This window comes from Nilaparvata lugens, chromosome 1, assembly GCF_014356525.2.
Source record: "Nilaparvata lugens isolate BPH chromosome 1, ASM1435652v1, whole genome shotgun sequence".
Classification (NCBI taxonomy): domain Eukaryota; kingdom Metazoa; phylum Arthropoda; class Insecta; order Hemiptera; family Delphacidae; genus Nilaparvata; species Nilaparvata lugens.
The window spans coordinates 46,756,703-46,780,606 of NC_052504.1; the positions used below are offsets into that span (position 1 = coordinate 46,756,703).

Consider the following 23,904-nt stretch of genomic DNA (forward strand, 5'->3'; position numbering starts at 1 on the left):
GAAAACTTGACCTTCTGAAATCATAAAGAATTTTTAATGGAAAGCCTCTACTTTGCATGGATGATTGATTGGGTTTACAACTAACTATTCCAACATTTATAGATTAATAACTTGTACAAACATTATTTGGGTTGCAAAATAATTCGGGGGATATAACAGTGATGTTTGGTGAAAAAATAAGACAAAATTATCATCCAAAAATAAAAGCATGTTTATTTTTGTATTTCAATTTAATCGTTGCAAAGTTTGATTCAATAATTATAGCCTCCTATCGCATAAGTTCTGACAGAATAAGTCATAAAAACACTAAGAGGAAAACACTAATTTCAATTGATTTGTGAAGAGGAAAGAAGGCGTTGTTTTTGTTCATTATAGTTTACGTTCATTATCACTGTAGCAAAATGTACCAACAAAATCAATGATCAATGCAAATCAAAACACCGTTTCTATTGTAGGTCAATGGATGACTTTAATTTCTGAAAAAATCTATCTAATCCTTTCTTAATGCTTTCTCAGTTGAGAGAAGAGTCTAGTATCAATACTAACATTATTATACCATAATATGGTACTTGCTTACGTATTGTTTTGATTATTAATTGCTTTTTTTCTCAATTAGATTGAACTAACAATTGAATAAAGTTCAGTGAAACGCCTAACATTGACATTGGACATTCTTGGTATTTAGATTATTTTCCTCAAAAATTATAGAAACTGTTATCTAGAATGCAGTACCGTATAGTGTTTTTACTGTTTTTATCTCAAGTATATACAGTTATATAATAGTAAGCCTACCAGACATTTTTATGTTTCTTGGAATGATTAGGCCTAGGCTATTTGACGGACCACCAAACACCAGTAGTCACGTTGTAAACCACGTTGTTTGTAAGTGAACTTTCAAGTTCAATGAACGTAGTGTAAGATAATAGTGTAGTGAGATAATTTAACTCTTCAGAAGTTTTTTCTGTCGGATATGATATAACTGCATAACATCAAGCTCTCGAAACTTCCATAATATTATTGATAAAATTTGTAAAAGCAATGTTCAATTTATTATGTAACAGCCAAATGCCTATAAGATCGGCATTATCGATATAGTAGTAGACAGTGAGTTGCCAATTTGATTTTATTGAAGATCTTTATATTATTGAATATAATCAAATTATCGGTTTGATACTTGAGGTTGATTTAATGATTCAAGGCAAGATACATAATAAATTAATATTCGTGATGAGTTTGTACTCTTTAGAACTAAATCGCAAAACTCGTGTTTCAAAAAGTTAATTTGTTTTATTTGCAGGATAAAACAGTAATAGCATAATATTATAATTATTCATATTATAATATTATTTATATTATAATGAGAAATAGTGAGCTAGGTCTGAACAAAATAAAATCATATCTTGATATCCTACACTCTAACACTTAACACAGAAAAGAGTATTTTCATGACTCTCCAAAATCGGCTGATACAGTAATGATGATAATTAAAATAATATATTTATCCACTCAATATCATGCTTAACAAATTTATATCAAGTAAGTAAGTAAGTTCCTGGGCATTATATTAGACCCTTACTTAAGATTGCGCAAATAAATGATATATGTAATAGATTGAAGTTCCTAATTTACAAGTTCCATAGTGTAAGCAACCTGAAGAATATAAAGCTTGCAAAAATAATTTACAGTATAACGCCTATACACAAAGTGCATTACAGTATGGCATCAAGGCATGGGTTGGAGCTCCGAGCTTTAAACACTCATCATAATAAACTATTCGTGATAAAGAAATATCTCATTAAAGCAATATTGGGCAAACCCAGACGTTAACCCAGTAATGCGCTTTTCTGTGAATTTGTCGTACTAAACATTAGACAGTTGTACTTAAAAAATGTCATTCTATGCATAATCAAAAATAAAGAAAAGTTTCAACTTCAGTAACGCATACAGCAATCAGATCAAGACTGACGGTTTGCGACAGCCAACTAAATTTTACGGTAAATAAATTAGTCAACATAATTCCAAGCTACTTCATTCGAAATAAAATCTCCAAGTTATTAATAATTGAAATCAATAAATGGATTTATTTTGTCATTAAAAGTTGGTACAGTCAGAACATTGTTTTTATGTTTGAACTCGTTACCGACTGTCACATATAAGTCGGGTAACAAGAAGAAAGTCTCGAAATGTCTGTCTTAATAGTAAAATTAATAATATGAGAACAACCGACTGATTAATCCCAGAAAATGTTCATATATAACTTGAAAAAAGACCGTTGAGAAATTGGCATTACCCATGTCCAGTAATGGAATTAATAGACAAAAGTGTCCCTAGTGCAGAAAATATTGCTATAACTTGAATATTTTTATGCTATTGATAAATCTTGATTATATAACAAAATAGCAGAAAAAATACAATACATTAGTTTGGAAAATATTCATCTTCAATTACAAAACTGATTGAATTATGAAACTGATGTGGGTACTCGCTTCGCGCAAGAAAAACGGGTTTCCTCTAAAACAAGCAGATTAATACATCCAATTAATGGGTTTGTTGTTATATAGACGTATTACTTAATTTTCATTCTATTAAAGCTGCAGTACGTCCTTGATTGCATTTGTGTCAATATAGTTTGACAATATAGTGCAATATCTAGTTATTTGTGTCAAAATAATGCAGATATAATATGAGGTACTCAAATCGTATATACGGGATTCAAATTATTATGCCTTATCTCATTTTTACATGACTTTATTCAGGATTCATTGATGCTAGGATTTCTGGATGTATTGCTAAGATACTAACTTCCATTCAGGATATTTTTATCATGTCTCAAGTGAGTGATAAATTATGTTGGCCTTGAAAAGTGCGCGCATGAGTTTGATAATTTGTACTGTAATTGCTAATTATCACCTGTAATGTTATCTCGACTTTACGAGCTATGCTAAAATCTTTTGAATTCCTCAACATTAGATTGAAGAATAGTGCACATCATGCTTCTGTACACGTGTTATTTACATGTTTTGCAAATGATTTTCAAAGTCACAACTCGTTAAATAAATTAAAGACAAAAACGGTTACTACAAAACTTATATAATATTTAATTTATTCAATATTTTTCACCTGTACCTGTATCAACTCTGAATAATTATTCAATCATAATATACGTTATAATAAAAATACTTATATCAACACGCTTCATAGTGACGACATGCTTCGTGCACATTTTTAAGCCTAGAGCCTGAAGTGTTGATATTTTTTACAATAAAATAAAATTATAGGTAACCGTATTCTGTTCAGTGAAACAGAAGAATGGTTATCAACATAAGATTGGATCATAACCAATGCTAGAGAATAATTTATCAGTACAGTAGTTTTTCTGATGAAAAACCCCAACATCACTCAGTCAGTAAAAAATAATCCAATTAGCTTCAGAAAAAAATTTGAATAAATTGAGATTATATATCTACCTTTCATGAAATTAATCTAGATCAGAGTCATGAAGTATAAGTTTAATAAAGGAATCAATTCCACGATTTATAATAATGTTTTTTTTAATACGTTATTATCATTGGTTTCAAGATCGTAATTTTCTCGATAAAAGATATTTGATGCAGTTCAAAAAACCGTACCCAAGATAGTTGAGGGAGATTCATCACTATATGGACCATGGCGAACCAGAATGATTTTTTTAAAGCTAATTTTATAAAGGTTGGTATTTTGATTCCAATTTTCTGAACCATTCAAGATTAAATCTTCATTACAATGATACCAAAATGAGTGCATTTTTGTTCCCTATTGGCTGCCACTACCGAGACGTTTTTGCACTACCAAGAAATGCTTAGTGCAGATCAGTCATAGAAAAACAAAATTTTTTTCTGATGAAGTACCTATGTTGGAGTTTGCAAAAATGATATTTTTGGCTCTACACCGAAAATAACAAACAAGCATACCGGTACTCGAGGAATAACCTATTTATTCATTAGTTAGGTGTTACGAAAATTGTAATCCTGCAAGTCATAGTGCTGTTGTTGAGACATTCTATAATAATAATAATATTAATAAAATAAATGTTATTTTCTTTAAAATACAAACCAGCAATCAAATTAATAAAATGCACATAATATTTAAGATACAATACAAAAATACTGCAGACATAGATAAAATTAATTTTTTTCGGAAATAAACCTAATCAATACAATACAAAAATACTGCAGACATAGATAAAAATTTTTTTTTCGGAAATAAACCTAATCAACTATGGGAAGCCCATGTCTAGAGCAGGTGTTAGTAGCAGTAATATACTTTGGATAGGGGTGCGAATGCACTGTGTTATTCAACACAGTAATTACATCATACATGTAATACAATACAATAAACAGTTGAACATCGTCATAGAAATTAATTAAAAATAAGTTATTGAATGAAACCTTACAACAATGTAATATGAAAATTTGAGAAAATTAAACGGAGATAATCTTCTATACGGTACATATAAAAGCGAAATGACACTGATTCATTCACTCTCTCACTCACTCGCTAATTCATTCATAATCAACAGAACTAAAAACCTACTGGACCAAATACGTTAAAATTTGGCAGGTTTGTTCAGTTGGCCATCTAGAGGTGCACTAAGAACGGATTTGAAAAAAATGTCCAAAGATTCGCCCAAAATCTGCGTTTTCACAGCTTTTTTTCAAGAACTAATTGGCAAAAAATGTTCAAACTTGGTACCCAGGCTTAGATGAGGTAGGCCTATAAAAATGTTGTATTGGAAATTCCGCCTGAAGTTGAGACGCATAAGCTCTGCCCAATTTTAATTCATTCAAATCGAAAACAAAAAAGTGGCTCCTGGATAATAGAATCAATCATGGAGAACAATTAGTTCTATGAAAAAATCGCATACTGTTTCATTCTTATTTTCTTCATTTTTATGATTTTTTCCCATGAGTATTATAAAAATGTTTTCATTGTTAAATTTATATAAAATTTCTACATCATAGGCTATCAATTATGTGTGTATAAATGTGGTTTTAATGAACTTCTATTGACTCGCAAGATGTATTTTAATTAGAATTTTTTACTTTTGGCATAAAATCGTAAACAATAGCAAAATAAGTGGCATCCCAACACATATTCATATATAGTGGTGGCCCCCACTTGTTGGTTCAGATTGTGACTTATTCTTTGGCAGTCGCCTTGTGTCATTATTTATAGCCCTCCAGGATGCTTTGCACTTATTACGGTATTAGATTTCAATATAAAATCATCATTTGCATTTCTCTTAGCTGAATATATTTTATCACTATAGAGCTGTTTCAATCTTCTATGATTTTCTAATAGTTCAGGATTGGTCTTGCATTTCATATGGCTAAAATTTAATAGCAGTGTTTTAATATTATTCAATAGAGGAGTGTACCAGTTCTTTGCACTGCTATTTTCAAGATCATTTTTTTAGGCTGATTTTTCTAGTTTTAAGAGGACATCTTTTGAAATTATCAGACAGAACCTGCATAAAATTATTGAATGCAAAATTTTCATTATATGAACAGGTAAATGGTACTTTGTAAATGGTGAGTGGAAAGCGTAGATCTGCTTTATTTCATCATAATAGCATTTATGCTAACTTTTCTCAATGATTTTATTTAAATATGTTAATAAAATGTTCTGTGTATATGTCACAACATGATTCAAGTAAGTACCGTATCCTTAATACTGGAACCCGATTGACTTCCTAGTGACCACAAAAAAGTGTTAACTTATGTGGCCACTATTTCAATCAAAAATAGGTAGTGCCCCACTTGATTCTTTTAGTCGGACCCGCACTGGTTATAGGACTATTTTTAATTCTTCAAGATTCCAGTAGATCAAGTTTCCAATTAAACCCTTGCGGAGCACGGGTTACCTGCTAGTCATCATTAAAGTTAGGTGAGAAGATCACCCACTTCCAATACTAAAACTCAAGCTCTTGAAAATGAGACAAGTATCAAGAAGTTTCTATTCATCTAATTATATACGGTATATTTTAAATAACTTTTTTGCTATAAAAAAACGACTTGCAGTCAGATTTTCCAATAAATGAATTTATTCATTTACTGTCACAACGAGTACTATCAGGAATATAAATAAGTAAAGCCATACGAATTTACTTTTACCAGGAAGATGGCGGACCTGCCGAAAGTACTCGTTGTCACAGTAAGTGAATAAATTCATTTATTGAAAAATCTGACTGCTAGTCGTTCTTTTTGATAGCAAAAGAGTGATTTAATAATAATAAGCAGTTCGTGATGGAAAACAACATTGAAGAGGTTCTATCAAACTTCAAAAAAAGTCAATTTCTATAAAAATTCTTTATTTTTTCATTTTTCCATAATTAATAATTTAATCTAAACTTATGTTAAATTATCACTAAATTTAATTTACATTCTTTTATACACCGCCAGTCAGATGTACAAATAAATGCTTCAAGAGGAGACTTTACTGCTCTTGCGATTTAGTCAAGTTAAACAATTTTCAGCTAAATATATTTGAGTAGGAGGTAATTGATCACGTGGTTTCAACAAATAGTTCCACTAATATTACATTTACAACTGTTTTGTGTCAGTTTTACTCACTCGCATAAATGACATTATTGTAGAATTGCATTGCTTTCAAGTAGTCAATAACGATTAAAACATCATTTAAAAATACATTAAGCTTTGTTAAAAAATAATTTAAAATATTGAGAGTAGGTTGTTAGTGGAATATATTATTGTACCACTTTGCTTCTATACGAGATATTTCAGTTGTTGTAGTTTTTTAAACATACGAAGTTCATTTTCATTTCCAGTGAATATCCAATATCCAATACGGTGCATTTCAACAATAGTCTCATAAGGAGACTATCTTCTCTGAGAAATTAAGTACAGAAATGTTTTCCTGAGCATGTGCTCGTTAGCATTAGTTCATTGAATAATTTTAACGTATAATACTAGGCGACGACTTTCTGCTGAGGCTTTTCTGGTTTTGTGATAAAACAAGTGTTGGAAATTTTGTCGACGATCTTGTCAGTGTTTACATTTGTGCTGAACAAGGACTTGGGTAGTTTGTGCTCCAATGTCATGTGGTTGTCGGGTGGCAGACTCAGGCAGGCCCTCATTATGTTCTCGATGCATGCTCTCTGCTTGAATAGAGCGTTCACCACTGGAGTTCCTGCAAATTTCAATCAAATTAGATCCTTTTCAATACCTTCCAATTAGTAAATTAATATAAAAATTCCACTTTGAACATTTTCCAATAGAATAATGATAATTCCTCATATAATTTATTGTTCAGAATAGATTATTTCAAAACTGGTTATAGGAATTCCTATAAAAAAGGCATACTATACTGTGTAGATGGTTAAGTAACTCTAATAAGGGTTCAATTACAATAGCATGAGGTGAAATTGAATACTTCTCATGCGATCTGTTTTGTACTAGCCGGCATGCAACTAATATGACGTTCCCTTCATTAAACGATCTTTTGTTTACTCTTATCACTTGTTTAGCTTTTAAAATTTGCTTTTCAATAATATTTTCTGAAACTCATATTCCTCAGAATGAAAAAAAGTTACGTAACTATTTGTTTGGCGGGAAATTCCATGGCGAACAAAAATACTATTTGGAGCAATTGAAAATTTGAGGGATTTCAAGTTTTACTCTGAAAAATATTTTCTTTGCCACAATCAAAGAAACTTTATTCTCTACAACTATGTTGATTAATTCCTAATATTCTGGTGATTACAATTTTCTTCCTCCTATGATCGTCTGTAAGCCTAATGAATCAACAAGATACAACTACCAATACATTTTAATAAATGGGAGACGCATTTCAGTATTATCGATCATTTTGCGGACTCCGGATAAATAATAGCGAGTGAATGAGTAATAGGTTCCAAAAGATTCTTTATGAGAAAATCTTCTGGTTTATATATTGCATTCTCAAACGGGAAATAATTTTTGGGTAGTAGCTATAATCGAAATTCCTTATAGCTGTTGTCAATTTTTTGCAGTAGCAGAAGTCTTCAGGGTGGTTGATATCATTAATTCGGGTTTTATTTCAATCATTATTGAATATATGATGTATAAAAAGAGCGTATTCTACAAAAATGTCTGTCAATTGTAATTGACACCATAATAAGCGAATCTCAGCAATGGTGACAGTTGAATGTATATGTGATAGCGGTTGACTTACCAGACGGCACCAATGGAGCCTTGCAGAGGTAGCTGAGCACAGACAGCACAGGGTGGAACTGGTGGTAGGTCTGCTGGTTCTCGGCCTTGAACTGGATTCTGGAGCAGAGTTCGGCCAGAATCACCAAGTCGAGAATAATGGGTGCGGCCAGAAGTGAGTCCTCGCACGTGTTGTGGATGGAAATGGTGTTGTGGCCGCCAAGCATCAGCTCCGAGGTGTACTCGTCCAATGCTCGCTTACTGTCGCCTGTTCAACATCAACAATCGTATAATATGTGCCAAGCATTTCCAGCTAGAAAGCTTCAGTATCGGTTGTCACAGATTTTGGATAGACCTCAAACTATTGTTTTAGGGGTATGTATATTCAGGGACATTTTTCAATCAAAGAAATCCTTAGTAGAATATTACTTAATTAAAACCCTTGGAAAGATTGGAAATGGTATTTTAGCTTTATCGCTTAGCTTTCAATAACTTACATCACATAATATTAGATATTTAGAAAATTAAAAGACAGTCCCCGGCTCTAGGTGTGAAGCTGAAGTGTTCCACTGTAGCTACTGGAATAATAGAATTATTTGTCATGCTGTATATATATAACTAGGACGTTATTTATTATTGTAATATTCATCGATGGTATGGTTATGGCGCTCCTAATACTATTCAAGCTGATATTCCATGGTTCAATATATTTTGAAAGTTTGTTAATCTAATGATCTGTTATGGTACGGTAACAAGTTGAATGCAAACAACATGAATAAATCGAAGGATACACTATTGGATAGAAACCATTCTATAATCTATTACAATATTTTTTTATTTCAGTTAGGTAGTACCTATTTTTTATGAATGATATGATTATTTACTTACCAACATAAGGTACGTATTTGATGACAACACAATGGTCTGGCTTCTCTCCAGGCTTGTAAAGAATACTGTTTGAGTCTACCATATCGTCAACAACGTTACTCTTGGAGATCTGGAATTAAGTAAAAAAAATTCAATCAAGTAAAAATAATAAGTCAATCAAGTCAAAGGCCAAAAAAATATAATAGGGCAGTTTAGGTGCATCTGAAAAAGAACATTGATCAGTCCACTTAAGAAATAATATATTATCATAGCAAATAGGAAAGTATGTCATAATCGAAAATGTAAGAGCCAACTAATAGTCAAAGATGTCATAATGTTATCTCATCAATATTATTGATTTTTATACATGATAGACACTCATTGAGAGTGGTTAATCTTTGCATAGTAACTAAAACAATTCTGATTTAGCATCAATTTTTAATCCTCCTAATACCGTAGTAGGCGTTTTTAGAACTTGAACTGGCTATAAACTCAAGCATCTTTGAGAGCTAAAACGGTTGCAAATTTGCATTTACTGAGTGGATCAATTCCATGAACCTGTATTACATGCTCTATAAGCTCATTAACTGATAACATCTCATTTTTCCTCTCAATTTTCAAATAACACTAAAATTTGAAAATTATAATTTTGTGACCTCTTTTGATCTGAATTGACTTGGAGCTGACAGGTTGCGGCCGTCATTGTTGCCGAGGTGGTTGTAGCTGACGATGGAGACCGGCTTGATGCCGGCGTTCACCAGGAAGTCGACCAGCACCGACTTCAGTTTGGTCTGGCCTGACTTGAAGTCATCTCCTGCGATGAACACTCGGTAACGCTCGGCGAGCTCCATGCATCCTGGCACAAATGTGTTCTGCGGTGACCCGTTGATGTATGTTGACTGCAATCAAAGCATAAAAAGTGTTGGTGTTAATATTAGGCTACCTTAATTTTCTCCTTTGAAAATCATGATGTATTACTAGATGTATTTTGATTTTTTTTTTAGATTTCATGCAAGCCTGATGAGAATCAAACAAATTTAATAATTAAAGAAATTCTACTCAGCATGAGACCTTGCGTACACCGGTGCAGCGACAATTATATCTATCCTTTGTTAAGTGTAAAAATGTACCGCTTCCGTAGTCGTCCCGCTTCCCGCACCGATGTGCGCGATGCTTTAGAATATACATTTTTAAAGGATAGCCTATACTGTATATGTGGCATGATATACATTCAGTGAACATTCTTCTAGTGATTATAAACAAGTGTACTTCCATATTCTACAGTACCTTGTTGAAACTCTAATCCTTGGAAACGAGATGAAAATCTGGAAACGATTGTTTCTCTGTTGACGATATAGTTATAAAAATAGTTTACTATAGTGTACTCTCTGTTTAGGTACCTTGCAACCGAAATGTAAACATGCGTAAGACAAATGCCGTGATGACAATGTTAATATAAGTCTAGTGAACTTTTGTAGCGAATATACGATCACTGTTTGAGTCGATCGTTGAGAGATGCGTGCAAAGTTCCCTCTTAATAAGAATAAATATGAATTTACATATTTTGAGATAATATTTGTTTTATTCATTGATACTGAACTCACCCCTTCCAAGATAGATGCGACCGCGAAAATGGTTGAAGGTGAAATTTCGGCCTCATTCCTCTTGATAGCCGCAATGAGGTTGTCAGCGGTGTCATTGACGCCCTCAATGATTTCAGCAAAGCGCTCAGTGTTGGCTGTCCACAAAACGATCACTTGGTCCACGTTCTGCTTCTCCTTCATGTCTCTGATGTCTTTCCTGATGGCCTCAAGTTGCTCCCATTTGGTGCCCGTCAGAACGTTGTCTGCTCTCTCGGACTGCAATAAAAATTGTCAAATTGCATCATGTCATAATTTAATCATCAGTTAGAAGACACATTTAATGAAACTTTCTTACATGAGGATTATCCATCACAATTGAACTGATCATCTATTATGAAGTTCATTTTATTCCACGATTTCTTTCGCATGCGAATGTGCACGCTCACTGCAATACAACAAGCTTGATTCATGATACAGTATTATGGCCAAAAGATCTAGTAAAGTACTGAGGTGAAATACAGTCATACAGATAGTGATAAGTAGGCATAATAATATTGATGCTATTTTCACAAGGGCTCATTCAACTAATTCAATTACTATTGCTACTGCACTTACTATTTGTTCCTATTCGACATTTGATTTAAAACTCAAATTGTTCAATAACTTGACTTTCTTTAAAATAAGAGTTATTAGATACATAAGTTGTTTTTTTTATAATTCTTGAATGAACCTACATTGAATTTTTTAATAAAAACTAAGTAATTTTTTTAACTCTTTATCCAACATACCTGGTTTGCAGCAATGAAGTCAGGGAAATAGATTGATGGTCTTGGCTTCATGTCTTTCATCAAAGGAGCTAATTGAACTTGCAGATTGTAGTCCAATACCTGAAAAAATGTATCAAGTAATAAATGTACAACCCTTAAAGCAAGATGGAATATCTCACTCATTTACCAAGACAAATAAGGAAAGTAGTCAAGTCACATCCTACCGTATTTATGTGATATACAAAATTATTATATACCACTCTCTAATCCCTCAAGCTTACTGATTAATCAAATAGTTACAAGCAGCGATTAATGAGAAATATCATATGAATAAATAAAATATAAATGTACCGTAATTTATAGCGAAATAATTGATTTTAACTCTGTTATGAGATCTAGATATACGGTAATTGAGTGAGCTGTTTTCTTGTTTATTTTGAAGAGATAGAAATTTTTAATGTAGGGTTAAAGCACACTTCACTCATCAAAATGATCATAGTCAAATTCGAATGACTCATAAAATCTTCATCATTTATTGTTAACACACACAATGTTGTAAGTAGAGCATTGTTATCATGAACTTGAAAAGGAAGATGTTGAGTTGAGTTGAGTTGACTGCAGATGATAAGAGAGCGACAGCGACCAGCGACCTTTGGAGTGAGTGTATCAATATCAATTAATCTCTCATTTATAAACAATCGCCGAGTGCAATGAATCATGAAGCGGCTCTCAAGTCAAGAGTTCAAAGATCTTGTGTATACGACTAATTATGAAAAAAAATTGTTTCCTCAAACTGAATCATTACGTGTTTCTGTGTTGTGGAACTAAATATTTATGTAATATTCTTGTTAAATCTTGGAGTACTGTTACGCTCGTCTTCATAACATGGGCTCCGGTGTAACATAATTGGTGATAATTTGAATATTCATTATTACTGTGATGTGTTCTGTTTATATGTTACCTGAGCTCGCTCCATAGATTCAGCCAAATTCAGCCCGGAAATATCCCATCCATCGAGAACAATGTCTTCGGGGCGCAACATGGGAAGCATGTCTGCCATAGGAATGCACACATCCTTGCCATCTGAGCCAGGACCAAGGCGCACAGTGGATGCTTGTGTCAATGAACCAAACCTAGTAAAAAACACACACTATTTGAAAGTAATACACTAAATTTGAAGCGAACTTATCATCTTCTAAAGTGATTTTCTCTTCAAACTATCGGATTGATTGATTGGGAAGAATTGATGTCCCCTTATTTGAAAGGAATGCTCTGACAGTTTAAAGGAAATCTGACTGTAGCATTGTATTAACTTGAAAAAAAAATTGATTTTGGAATCCAAGTATGAAAACTATGAAAAAATAAAATTCAACTATTAATAATATTATATAACAATAATAATAAGCATCTCCAATTCACGTAAAAATGTTGAAAAGTTGAATACCATTTACTTTAAATATTCTGAACAATATTAATACTGTTACAGAATATAGAAGGATTATTGTAGAATTTTCTATTGCAGACGTAGCCTATTTACAAATTAATTATTTGTAATATTTTTCAGAAAAATTAATTTGATGCTATTGTAAGTTCGAATTATGAATCTAAGAATAGAATAGATGTTCATTTCACTAATAGTCTTATAAAATACAATATTTACACTTGGAGATTTTTTAGCATCTTAAAATCGTTCAACTGCAAAATATCCAAAACAATAGATAGAAAAATATCAGAATATTCAAAGTTCAACTGCAAAATATCCAAAGCAATAGATAGAAAAATATCAGAATATTCAAAGTTGTTGAGATGAATAAATTATGAAGAATTGTTAGATTTATTACAATTGCTTTTAGAGAATTAGTGAGAATTAATATTATGAGGTATGATTAAGTATGAGAGGTAAAATAAAAATTGAACACTTTTGTTTTTGTCTGAAAATTGAGATTATAGTGTTGAAACTTTGTGAGTGCTATCATACTATAGTGTGCTCCACATAGAAAGTTTTGACATTTTTAACATATCCGTTTCTAATGGAACAAGAAATTAAAGATGTATAGTTGAGTAATAATGTAATAATATTTACCAATTAGCTTTTTTCACTCCTTCTTTGGTGCTCCATGACATTCCAAGTTTGTTGGCAAGAATCGCCCCAGTAATAGTAGAACCATTGTTTCCGCCCCATCCCACCAGCATAAGTCCAACTCTGGGTACAACTCTCTTTGTCTTCAGATGAAGTCTTGATGTTTGAGGATGAACCTGAAACGAATTCCATGTTTATAATACAAACATTTATTGTATAGTCAATTCAGATTCAGGTAATTCATCAATATTGAATCTGTTATTTTCACAAAATCATACAATTGTTAACCTTAGCATAATTGAAGCAAGGATTATTAATTGATTTTATAATTTCATAATAATTATCCACCTAATATAGGCCTACTCCCAGTGTACAAGAAACGTTATTCATCAAATGTATTCAATTCGTACACATTATAATCAATCAATTGAATAAATTTATGATTCATTTGCACTTATAGTAGGCCTGTACTTAATACCAAATACAGTTTTAATAAATGATAAATTTGAAATTGAAATTTATTCTTCCATAAAAATACATTGATCACAATACATACAAGTGAAAATAATGGGAAAATATTGTGTTAAACAACCCCTCAGTTCATACAGTTAGGATATGGATATACTGATTTCATCACTGCAATATTTTTATTTCAAATCTTAATACCTATAGCTCTATAATAACCTATTGGAAAAAATCATCGAAGAAATGCTACCCACTATTAAACCATGAGCTGAGATTCCACATCAGTATAATGTAAAAGCGTAGGTATAATTATTATTATAAGTAGTTTTTATACTTTGAAGAAGTTTTTAAAACGTGAAAAGGATTTTTTGAAGTAATAAATGGGTACTACCCAATATATTAGTTTTATTTTATAACATACTAAAAGTCACCCTCTATATTTATAATCTTACAAAAAATTATTATAATTCAATTCAAAACATTTTTTTAAAACTTGAAAGGGTAGGCTACCTTTTAACGAAGATTCTATACTAAAATCTAAGAATTCCGACTACACTTTTTCTTATCATCCCATATTGGATGAATGTAAAAAACATCTTATAAAAAAAGAATGTGAAAAAACTATATCGAAATGTGAATAGTTGTTGCTTTAAGGCAATAAAATAAAATTGGAAAAAACATGAAAGAATTTAATCAATAATTCAAATAAAATGATTCACTTTCATGTTAATAATTCTGAAATAATTTCCGATGATCAGTTTAAAAATCTATACAGTAGCCTACAATTGAAATTTTCAATAATATTAGAATTATATTTTTTATCTTCTACAATTATTCATTGATCCTTTAATTATTGTGGTGCCAATAGGCATTCTTTAATAATTGGATTGAATCGAAATACAATTTCTACCAATCAACGTGCGTACGGTGTACCGTGAATAGTGAGTAGGAAAATTTCCAGTTTCACTTCTATTCAATTTAACTGTCATTCTATAAAATAATACAAATATTTTTTTTACTGTGCAGAAATAATGTGATAGAATTCTTCAAAATTTTAAATCTTTTAATGTCATTGCTAGCATAGTTCGCTATCAATAATGTGTTGGATTTTTAAAAAAATAATATATTCAGAATTATTACACACATAAAATGTTTTCAGAAAATAGATAATTATGTTCTCACATTTTGAAACATTGAAATGGAGCTCTCACATTTATTTTCAACATCCTAGACTTCAATATGATAATTGACATTTGTCAAGCTATTTAATCGCATGGTATTTTCAATGATTTATACTGTCCATTCTCACCTTCAGTAATTTTATTGTTGATAATATTATTATCACCCTCAGTAATTAATATTATTGTTATTATAACGTGATTCATTTTCGATGTGAGTAAACATCTCTAATTGCCTTTTCATTATGATTAGTTGTCCGAGAACAATCAACACTGACACTCAACTAAGTATGTCAACACTCGAATAAACAACTCTATATAACAGGTTTTCGCATCAATTTAATTGGCTATTAAAGTGGGTGTACGATTTGCATTAGCACAACAAAAACAACAACTGAATAGGCTACTTGTAAGGTTTATAAATGATACCGGTTAATCTGTAGTGTTGCTGCGCCTTTAGACCTAGAAGCCTGCAGTTGATGATTTCTGAAGACATTCCTTAGTTATTCGAATAAGATATCTGACTGCATGTGATTCAACAAAATTTCCATCTAAGATTAATTGAAATTAATAAGATGAAAGTAAATCCATCATAATTTGTCCATTTTAAAAATAGATCATTTACTTAATTTATTAATTAACTATATTTTTTATTAATTTTTTTTATTAATATGAAAAAAATCAGGTTTCTCTTTTTTCCTTTTGTTAAGGATTCTTTTACCACTGTACCTCAAAAATTTTAATATTATATTTTATTACACTAAACCTTCATCTGTTTTATTTTTAAACTAAAAGATAAACTTTCAATCTTAATATCAACTTACTTCTCCATTTTACTATGGGAAATTTTCAGTGGCTGATATAATTATTATTCTTTGAGACCTCTATTACAGAAAAATTTCACTGGCGATAAATTTATATTCTTATTATTATTATGTTTAAAACAGTTGATTTTCTTGTTTTGTATTTGAGTTTACTACACTCTTATGTAGCTTGAAGTTTTCTTAAAGTACAGTATTAAATTCCACAAGCAGCTATTTTTGTAATGTTAAAACAATAAATGAATTTGAATTTAATTTGTTAGTTCAGTTTGAGGATGGATTTCAGTTTTATAGCTGCTTGTGGAATTTAATAGCCTACTGTACTTTTTTGAAAAATTTAGCTACACAGGAGTAAGTTATAGTAATGAATGGACTGATTAGATAAGATAACCATTTTGGTTCCAAAAAGGTATTTGGTATTATAATCATCTATGTGGATATTTTGCAATTCATCACAAGATTCCACTGATTAAGTACAATTATTTTTCAAACATTTTTTTTCACTGTTTATTATGAGCTACCTCATAGAGAATAATCTCCATTCATTCAAAACACTCTCAAGTTTCAATTGATTTAATCTTAAATCATTTCCAGATTTTAATTGATTTATTAATTTTAATTCACATTCAATGCTTAAACTAAATTTAATGCATTCACTTTGTAATGAAATAGGCTATTATCAATTAGTTTAGTCACTGCACAACAATTTAAAATTAGACACTGTAATAAAATTGAACCACTACAAAAGCCACCAGCACCTCCACATAATTAAAAAGCAAGTCCATAAACTTATTATTTCAATATACGGAAGTTGACGTATTTTGTGATCACAAGTTACATAATAAACCTCTATGCATATAATCATTTAGTATATTAAAATTTCTCAAGTACATACCACATATTTGTTGTTCGATTTTTCCACAGTGGTTGTTTGATAATCGAAGACAGACTCAATGTAGTCGTTGGTGTACTTGACGTTGGGGCTGTCAACATACAGCGTCGGAGCCATCGCTGAAGATTATGGAACGGAACAAACAGTAATGACTAAATGAACGTCACAACCGAATTTCGATCACTACTAGACACAACTGATAACAACAAGCATTTTATAGCCAAGAGCAATGAGGGAGAATTTTCCTCCTCAATGCTTGTAACAATCCTTCTTATCTTCCCCTTCCACATCGAAAAGTCCAAACATGCTGATTGGTGGAAATTACTGATAAGATATTTTGATAGTGATTTCAATGAATTATTCTTTATCTCAGCTTAGAGTGATGTAACAAATTATAGGTATAGCTAGCCCTAGTCTAATAAGATATTTTGTTTTAATTCATTAATTCTAAAAAATCACCAAACATGTCAAGTTCTTTCGATTTGAATCTTATGAATTCGCTTACATTTCAATAGCAAACTATTCAATGTTTTCTTCATCAATTTTCAATTTCAACCATGAGATGGATGAACTTCCAACTTCTTTGAAATGAAGTGTAAATTGATACTTGAATGGACCGTGTATTTAAAATAAACTTGGGATGATAGATTCGTTTTACATATGAATCACAAAATTTAAGTTCAAAGACCAAAGCTTTTGCCGCGCTATGAATACTTGAAAAATAATTTATTTTTACTTGGGAATATCAACTAGCTTCAAATTCACTGCTGAAATAAATTACTTCTAGAACATAGATGATGATATTATATATATTTTTTCAGTTACACTTATATTTTCCAACTCCAAGCACTAAAAGAGACATTATTAACTTTTGAAACTTTTACGTTGGTAGCACTTCTACAATGGCGCTCACTTTCAAGTCTCTCAGCTGTTTGATAAAAATGTGTATTGAGTATTGTGTATTGTGTACTGCCTTGATTAACATTTCGCGCTATAAGTTTCAAGTTATATTTAATAATGTTATAAATGATTCTGGAATGGAGTGTTAATTTTTCGTGTCCTAGGTGAAAATTTGGTATGAATCACTTATAAAAGTATATTTAACATAAAGCTATTATTAATTTGTAACAAAATTAAATTTTCTTGAATATCAGAGGTTATGTCATAACCTAACAATTAGTTTTGATTTAGTATTACAATGTGCATTGCCTTCATTGAAATTTTAAATGCTGTACAAATACATTGACTTACTTTTTGATCAAATTTTTGAATTACACTTCCTTTACAATGAAATATATAATTTCTGATTAAATAAATAAACTAATAATTGATATAGGTAAGCTATTTATTATTATAACAAGTATTTGGTTTCATCTCTTGAAAGATTGCTATTATTAACTATAATTCCTACCATAGGTTTATAAGCTCCGAATTAATATAAAGTATTGATTGAATACATTTTAAACTAAATTTTTCTATGTAACTGGAATAAGGTTTACATAAGAATTTTAAAGTTACCATATGCAAGATCTTTTAGACTACCTATGCAGTCTAATTTGTGTCTCCAACTTGTTGAGAATTACCTGTTACATTAGTCAATTCATAATTTCTATTACGAAATTCCCTAGAATACTAATCATGCATAAATTTTACGCATGACTCCATTGAATCAAAAATCCCTTCACATCCTTAAGGCATTGATAATCTAATCAGGCGTCTAGCAGTGCTTCAAGGACTCATTCATAATGGAATAGGCCTATGCATCAAATGAGTATCCAAATATATTGTCTATTGGAAACTGCAACCGATTTGTGGTAAACGTCAAATAAAATGTGCCCAGGATATCATCAATAAACAATTATATGGACTAATTACATACTTCACATACCTATTACTAATATTATACTACAATACTTATAGCATAATTTTTCATATACAGTATTGTAGGCCTATTATTTTAATGTCTAGAACTGTACATAATAATTCCACGCATTTGCCATTTTAGTTTCCTTTTCCAAAAAAGTATTTCTCACACTAATAGAATTGTAAAGATGTCAGTGTTGGAATGAATAAGTTACATACAAGCTACAAGAACATACAATTAATTTATAAGAGCTTTGTAAATACAGGAATTGAGAAATTGATGCTATTAAGAGTAATGCGTAAATTTCACGCATGTTTAGTAATAACGTTGGAAAAATAAGATTAGTTATCTAGTGTTCATTAAAAAAAAAAACAGGGTTTTACAATTACATAATTAATTTGAATAGATTCTAACCTTCTTAAGCCTGTTTTTATTATTCACTTCCGATGTCTTCACCTCGGTCCGAGGATCGAGGAATTGTCCATGTTTTCTATCGATCTCCGAATTTATTAGGATCGTGAATAGTCGAGTAGACAGGTTAGCAATGGGTGCAACTTGTACCGCTATCCTCTAAGGTAATTGTATTTGTGGTCCTCAATAAATTCCGTCACTGTATAATATTGTTTTGCAGTGAAATACTTTTTCAGTTCCTTCAGAGGAACTGAGTCTTTTAGACTATCTGGCAGAATATTGAAGACATTATGAGCCTGCATAAATTGGTTTGTTAAAATTAGTGGAACCTGTGCCGCGGAAGGTCAATATGTATCTTGGTCCTTGTATTGTATCTATGTTGACTATTTCTCAAATTTGGGTCTGAATCTATTACGAAGACTACATATTCAAGTATGTAGATTGAAATCACTGTAAGCAACTTGTATTCAATGAATAATGGACTGCAGTGCTCTAGTAAATCTCCTCTTAGAATGTTTCGTAGGGTTTTTTCTGGCTTCTTAAGAGGTAGAACTCACATTCCTTCACAATTTCAATCAAGACGTTTTATACCAATCAGTCATTATTGAAAATAACTTGCTTACTTTCTCAATTCAAAGCTTTGTGTCTTTCTATCAATTGACGAATCAACTGTATTTTTTCTTGCTTGATGAATATTCCATCACAGTCATCCAATCTCAGTTACCTCGGTTTTTAAACAAGAAAAATTGTGTAAACTGGAAATATAACCCATGTCCAATATCATTTCTAAAAATGTATTATATTCATTTCATTTTTATTTGATGAAACAAATTGTTTAAGACTAAAAAGAAAAACTCAGCTTCAGATGTGCTATTTTAAAGAAATCATAACATTTTTCTCAATTTTTACTTTCCTAGCCCTATTACCTTAGGTAAAGAATGTTTTGCTTTCCGAAAAAATCAAGGTACCCCAATTTCCAAATTTCTATACGTTTCAAGATCCCCCTGAGTCCAAAAAAGTGTGTGTGTGTGTGTGTGTGTGTGTGCGTGTGTACACGATATCTCATCTCCCAATTAACGGAATGACTTGAAATTTAGAACTTAAGGTCCTTACACTATAAGGATCCGACACGAACAATTTCGATCAAATGCAATTCAAGATGGTGGCTAAAATGGCGAAAATGTTGTCAAAAACAGAGTTTTTCGCGATTTTCTCGAAAAAGGCTTCAACGATTTTGATCAAATTCATACTTAAAAAAGTCATTGATAAGCTCCATCAACTGCCACAAGTCCCATATCGGTAAAAATTTCAGGAGTACCGCCCGATCTATGCAAAGTTTGATTTTAGATTCTCAATTATCAGACTTCAGATACAATTTAAACAAAAAAATTCAAGTGGAAAATATTTAGCATAAAAATCTCTACAATTAATGTTCAGTAACATTCTCACATAAAATTGAAAATAAGCTCGAAATTCGAGAAAATAAGATTATTCAATTGCAAACTGTTGGCAACTGTTGATTCTATTAAATCATTCACTATGAAGAGATAGCAGACTTCGTGTGTCTGCAGCGTTATTGTCCTGTCACCAGCTGACTCAGATCTTAGAATAGTAGACTTGAGATGCGCAAGAACACTAACCTCAGTTGATCAATTTTCATAACGGCAAGGAAAGTTGTGTGAGTGCGCCACACCAGATTTTTTAAACTGGACACTGGAGCAAATCTTCTAACTCTAATGTGTATCTTCTAAGAAATTTTTGTTGCTCCTGTTAAATATGCCGCATTGTTTCCGTACCTGCATTCATCTCAAAAGACATTTATCATTTTTTGTTTTTTTTCATAGCTTGAAACAATTTAATAAGTTGGATTTTTTGTTTATAACTAAAGTTTTAATTATAAGAAGGCTCGGAGCACAACAAGGCTTGAAGAGAATTTCAACATTATTGTTGAGCGAAAAGTTCTTTTACTGTAGAAATTTAACACCAATTTAGAAGATATTATTCTAATCTTTGAATATATTTTTGATAGGAGTAGGAGTGCTTATGTCTCCCATATCCGTTAGAAAAACCATTTCTTTGCCTATATATTCTCTGTTACATATGCTGTTTCTTCATTAGAGAAGAAAATTTCTTTCATTTATACAAAGCAAGTATGAACAACTATTGTGAAGTAGCGCGTAACTGTGTTTTTAGGTCACTAAATGGTACCATATATTGCAAATTCTATCCATTCATAATGATCAAAATCTTTGACCTCGCTAGTAAATAATTTTCAATTATTTTTAAAAGATGTTTTAAATAAAAAAAATGTCGTGAAAAAACTCTTAGTAGATGTTCTTAGATATAGAATCAGGTCAAACTTTATTCCACTATTATCGGTACGTTAATCTATCTCATTAATTTTAATAAAAAACCCAATCAGAACATTCTCACTAATCAAATCTGAATATTGCACCGTCCGATTGTTAATATCAATGGTTCGAAATCGATTCATAGGACATTTTTGCCATAAATACTTTCAACTGCAATCAATGAACAGTAATAATATTCTAAAAGCTACAAAATTAAGTTGGTCCAATTTAGTAACAGAATAAAAGTCGTGAGTTCCATTAGAATTTTCATCATTTCTGTATCCCACAACTACACGAATTAGGCTGAGAGTGAAAATTGTTTGTGTACATTTCTTATTTTCATTAACAATATTTATCAAGTTCAAATTCAATTGGCATGTAAACAACATTTTGAACCAGTATTGACAGGATTTGGGATAAATTCCAACGCATCTAGCAAATATAAAGCTCAGTAGGCCTAGCAAGTTTTCCTGTTAACGGAGATTAGAAAAAATATGTGACGACAGTATCAGCTAATAAAGAACGACATCAATTAGGAAAATTGCTATTTGAAAACAGTTTCTGCGAAAACACTCGTAGACGCAATTGTTCAACCTTCAAGATTTCGTAAAAATTGTCATGCCACCTTACACTCAATTGAGTGAATCACTGTTCCGCCAAGTAAATGAGAGAGCTGTGAAAGGTACCCACTTCCCAAGTACTCTAGACATGTTTATGCTGTAAATACCGCAGATGTAAACAAAACTACCATAAACAAGATAACTACATAAATTGGGCGATACGCATTTCGAATATTTTACGAACAATTATGAGAGAACTAAACTAATGATTGTTGGTATTTAGTTTGATAAGCGGAATAAATAACCAATACATATTAAACATATTAGGCTTTGATAAGCAACAAGATAAAAAATAGTATTAAATAGAATATAATTTTGATGACAAGAAGAAAAAATGATTGATCATGTCTTGAATCTCTTGATCAATGACCAACTTAGATGTTCATGTTGAAGTTACGGATTTGCTGTTTCCCTTATTCAATCAAAATTATCTCAAAAATGAAAATATTTTGTAAAATTAGTCACTTTTTATTTCAAATGCAGCTAGTATTATGCCAATTAGTCGAAAGCGCTCCAGTATGTGAAATATTTTATTTCACCATGTAAAGTAGTGGATGCAATTTGGCATCATTGAGTAAGAAATAAGAGTAAAATATGCTCTACACTCTGAATATTCAGGGAATTAGTGGTCTCCTTTCTAGTATCGCTATTTCATTGCTCAAATAAGTTGAGAAGCATGCGCCTGCTACTCCTGCTCGCGGTCAACCACTTGAACAGCTCACTCCTCTAAATATTATAATTCGTGAGTGTCGTATCAAAAACCGCTTCTCGGTCATTCGGAAACCACCTAATGTTGAAGGTTCTTTAATCTCTCATCATCATTCTCTCCATTGCCCACGCGCTAGACCAGAGCTTATGAGTGAGTGCATCACCCTGAGCAAAAAAATCCATTGTTCAATAAAATTGTAAATTTAAATTACTTTCATAGTCATTAGTTGCAATGACGCATTCCAAATAATCAGATTAAATTTTGTCATAAATTTTGCATTGAAAAATAATATGTCGAATAACATGCTAGAAAGTGAAAAACAGCTAGCTACTCACAAGAGAACTTGTGACTCCTTATGGTTTTAGGCTCCCAAATGGGGAGAATTTTCAAGTACTTATCAATCAATTCATTTTTATCACTCGCTAACGCAAGTACCCTATCACGAGGCAGTTACATGTGCTGAATTATGAGCATGAGCATGAGCATACACTTGAGACAGCGATGACCAACAATTTTTTTTTGTAAAAAGCTAGTTTTTACTACTTTTGAGCTTCTTGAAAAATCCAGGCTTCTATAGCCTAACGTCAAACATTTTATTCGATGAATAAAGCCTCCAAATAACAAGTCAGAAGCATTACAAAACTTATTCAGATTAACAATAGATCATAAAATAATCATGTTTTATGATTATCACATTATTTATTATTATTATTATTATTATATTATTACTTATCTTTATCACTTACATTTTTCATCTGTTGTATTGTTTTCAATTTGATGTAATAAATTTGAATTTAAATATTTACATGATATTTGGATGCAACCTAATATTTATAATATTAATATCATTATTAATATTTACCTATATTTCTAATATTAATATTTAGATGCAACCTTTAGGGTACTAATGGATGAATTTCCTTCTCTTATATTTTGTGCTTTGTAAAATAATCTGTTACAAAGTTGTACACCATCGGTGAATAAATGTTCAAATATTCATATTTTCATCATTCAGCAGCTCACTACGAACACCCAAGGTTGTCATCTATTGATAGTGCAAAAAAAATTTGATTTGCATTTATTTTGATTATTTTTAAAGGGTTTTCG

General features: G+C 31.2%; 2 protein-coding genes across 3 annotated transcripts in view; one reads left to right on the forward strand and one right to left on the reverse strand.

Annotated features, from left to right (window-relative positions):
* Positions 1–6,334: 6,334 nt before the first annotated feature.
* Positions 6,335–17,427, reverse strand: LOC111052002 (inositol-3-phosphate synthase). The gene is made up of 9 exons (XM_022338601.2): positions 16,846–17,427; positions 13,490–13,662; positions 12,368–12,539; positions 11,428–11,526; positions 10,661–10,915; positions 9,713–9,955; positions 9,078–9,186; positions 8,212–8,457; positions 6,335–7,188 (listed from the first exon to the last, which is right to left on the reverse strand). The coding sequence occupies exons 1-9, from the start codon at positions 16,957–16,959 to the stop codon at positions 6,968–6,970; spliced, it is 1,632 nt and encodes a 543-aa protein (XP_022194293.1). The 5' UTR covers positions 16,960–17,427; the 3' UTR covers positions 6,335–6,967.
* A 345-nt stretch (positions 17,428–17,772) lies between these two features.
* The window catches only part of LOC111051994 (serine-protein kinase ATM), a 145,503-nt gene continuing 139,371 nt past the window's right edge, over positions 17,773–23,904 (forward strand). For both annotated transcript variants that reach the window (XM_039435297.1, XM_039435301.1), the window contains exon 1: positions 17,773–17,917. The gene's annotated coding sequence lies outside the window, so the exon portion shown is untranslated. The remainder of the gene's footprint in view (positions 17,918–23,904) is intronic.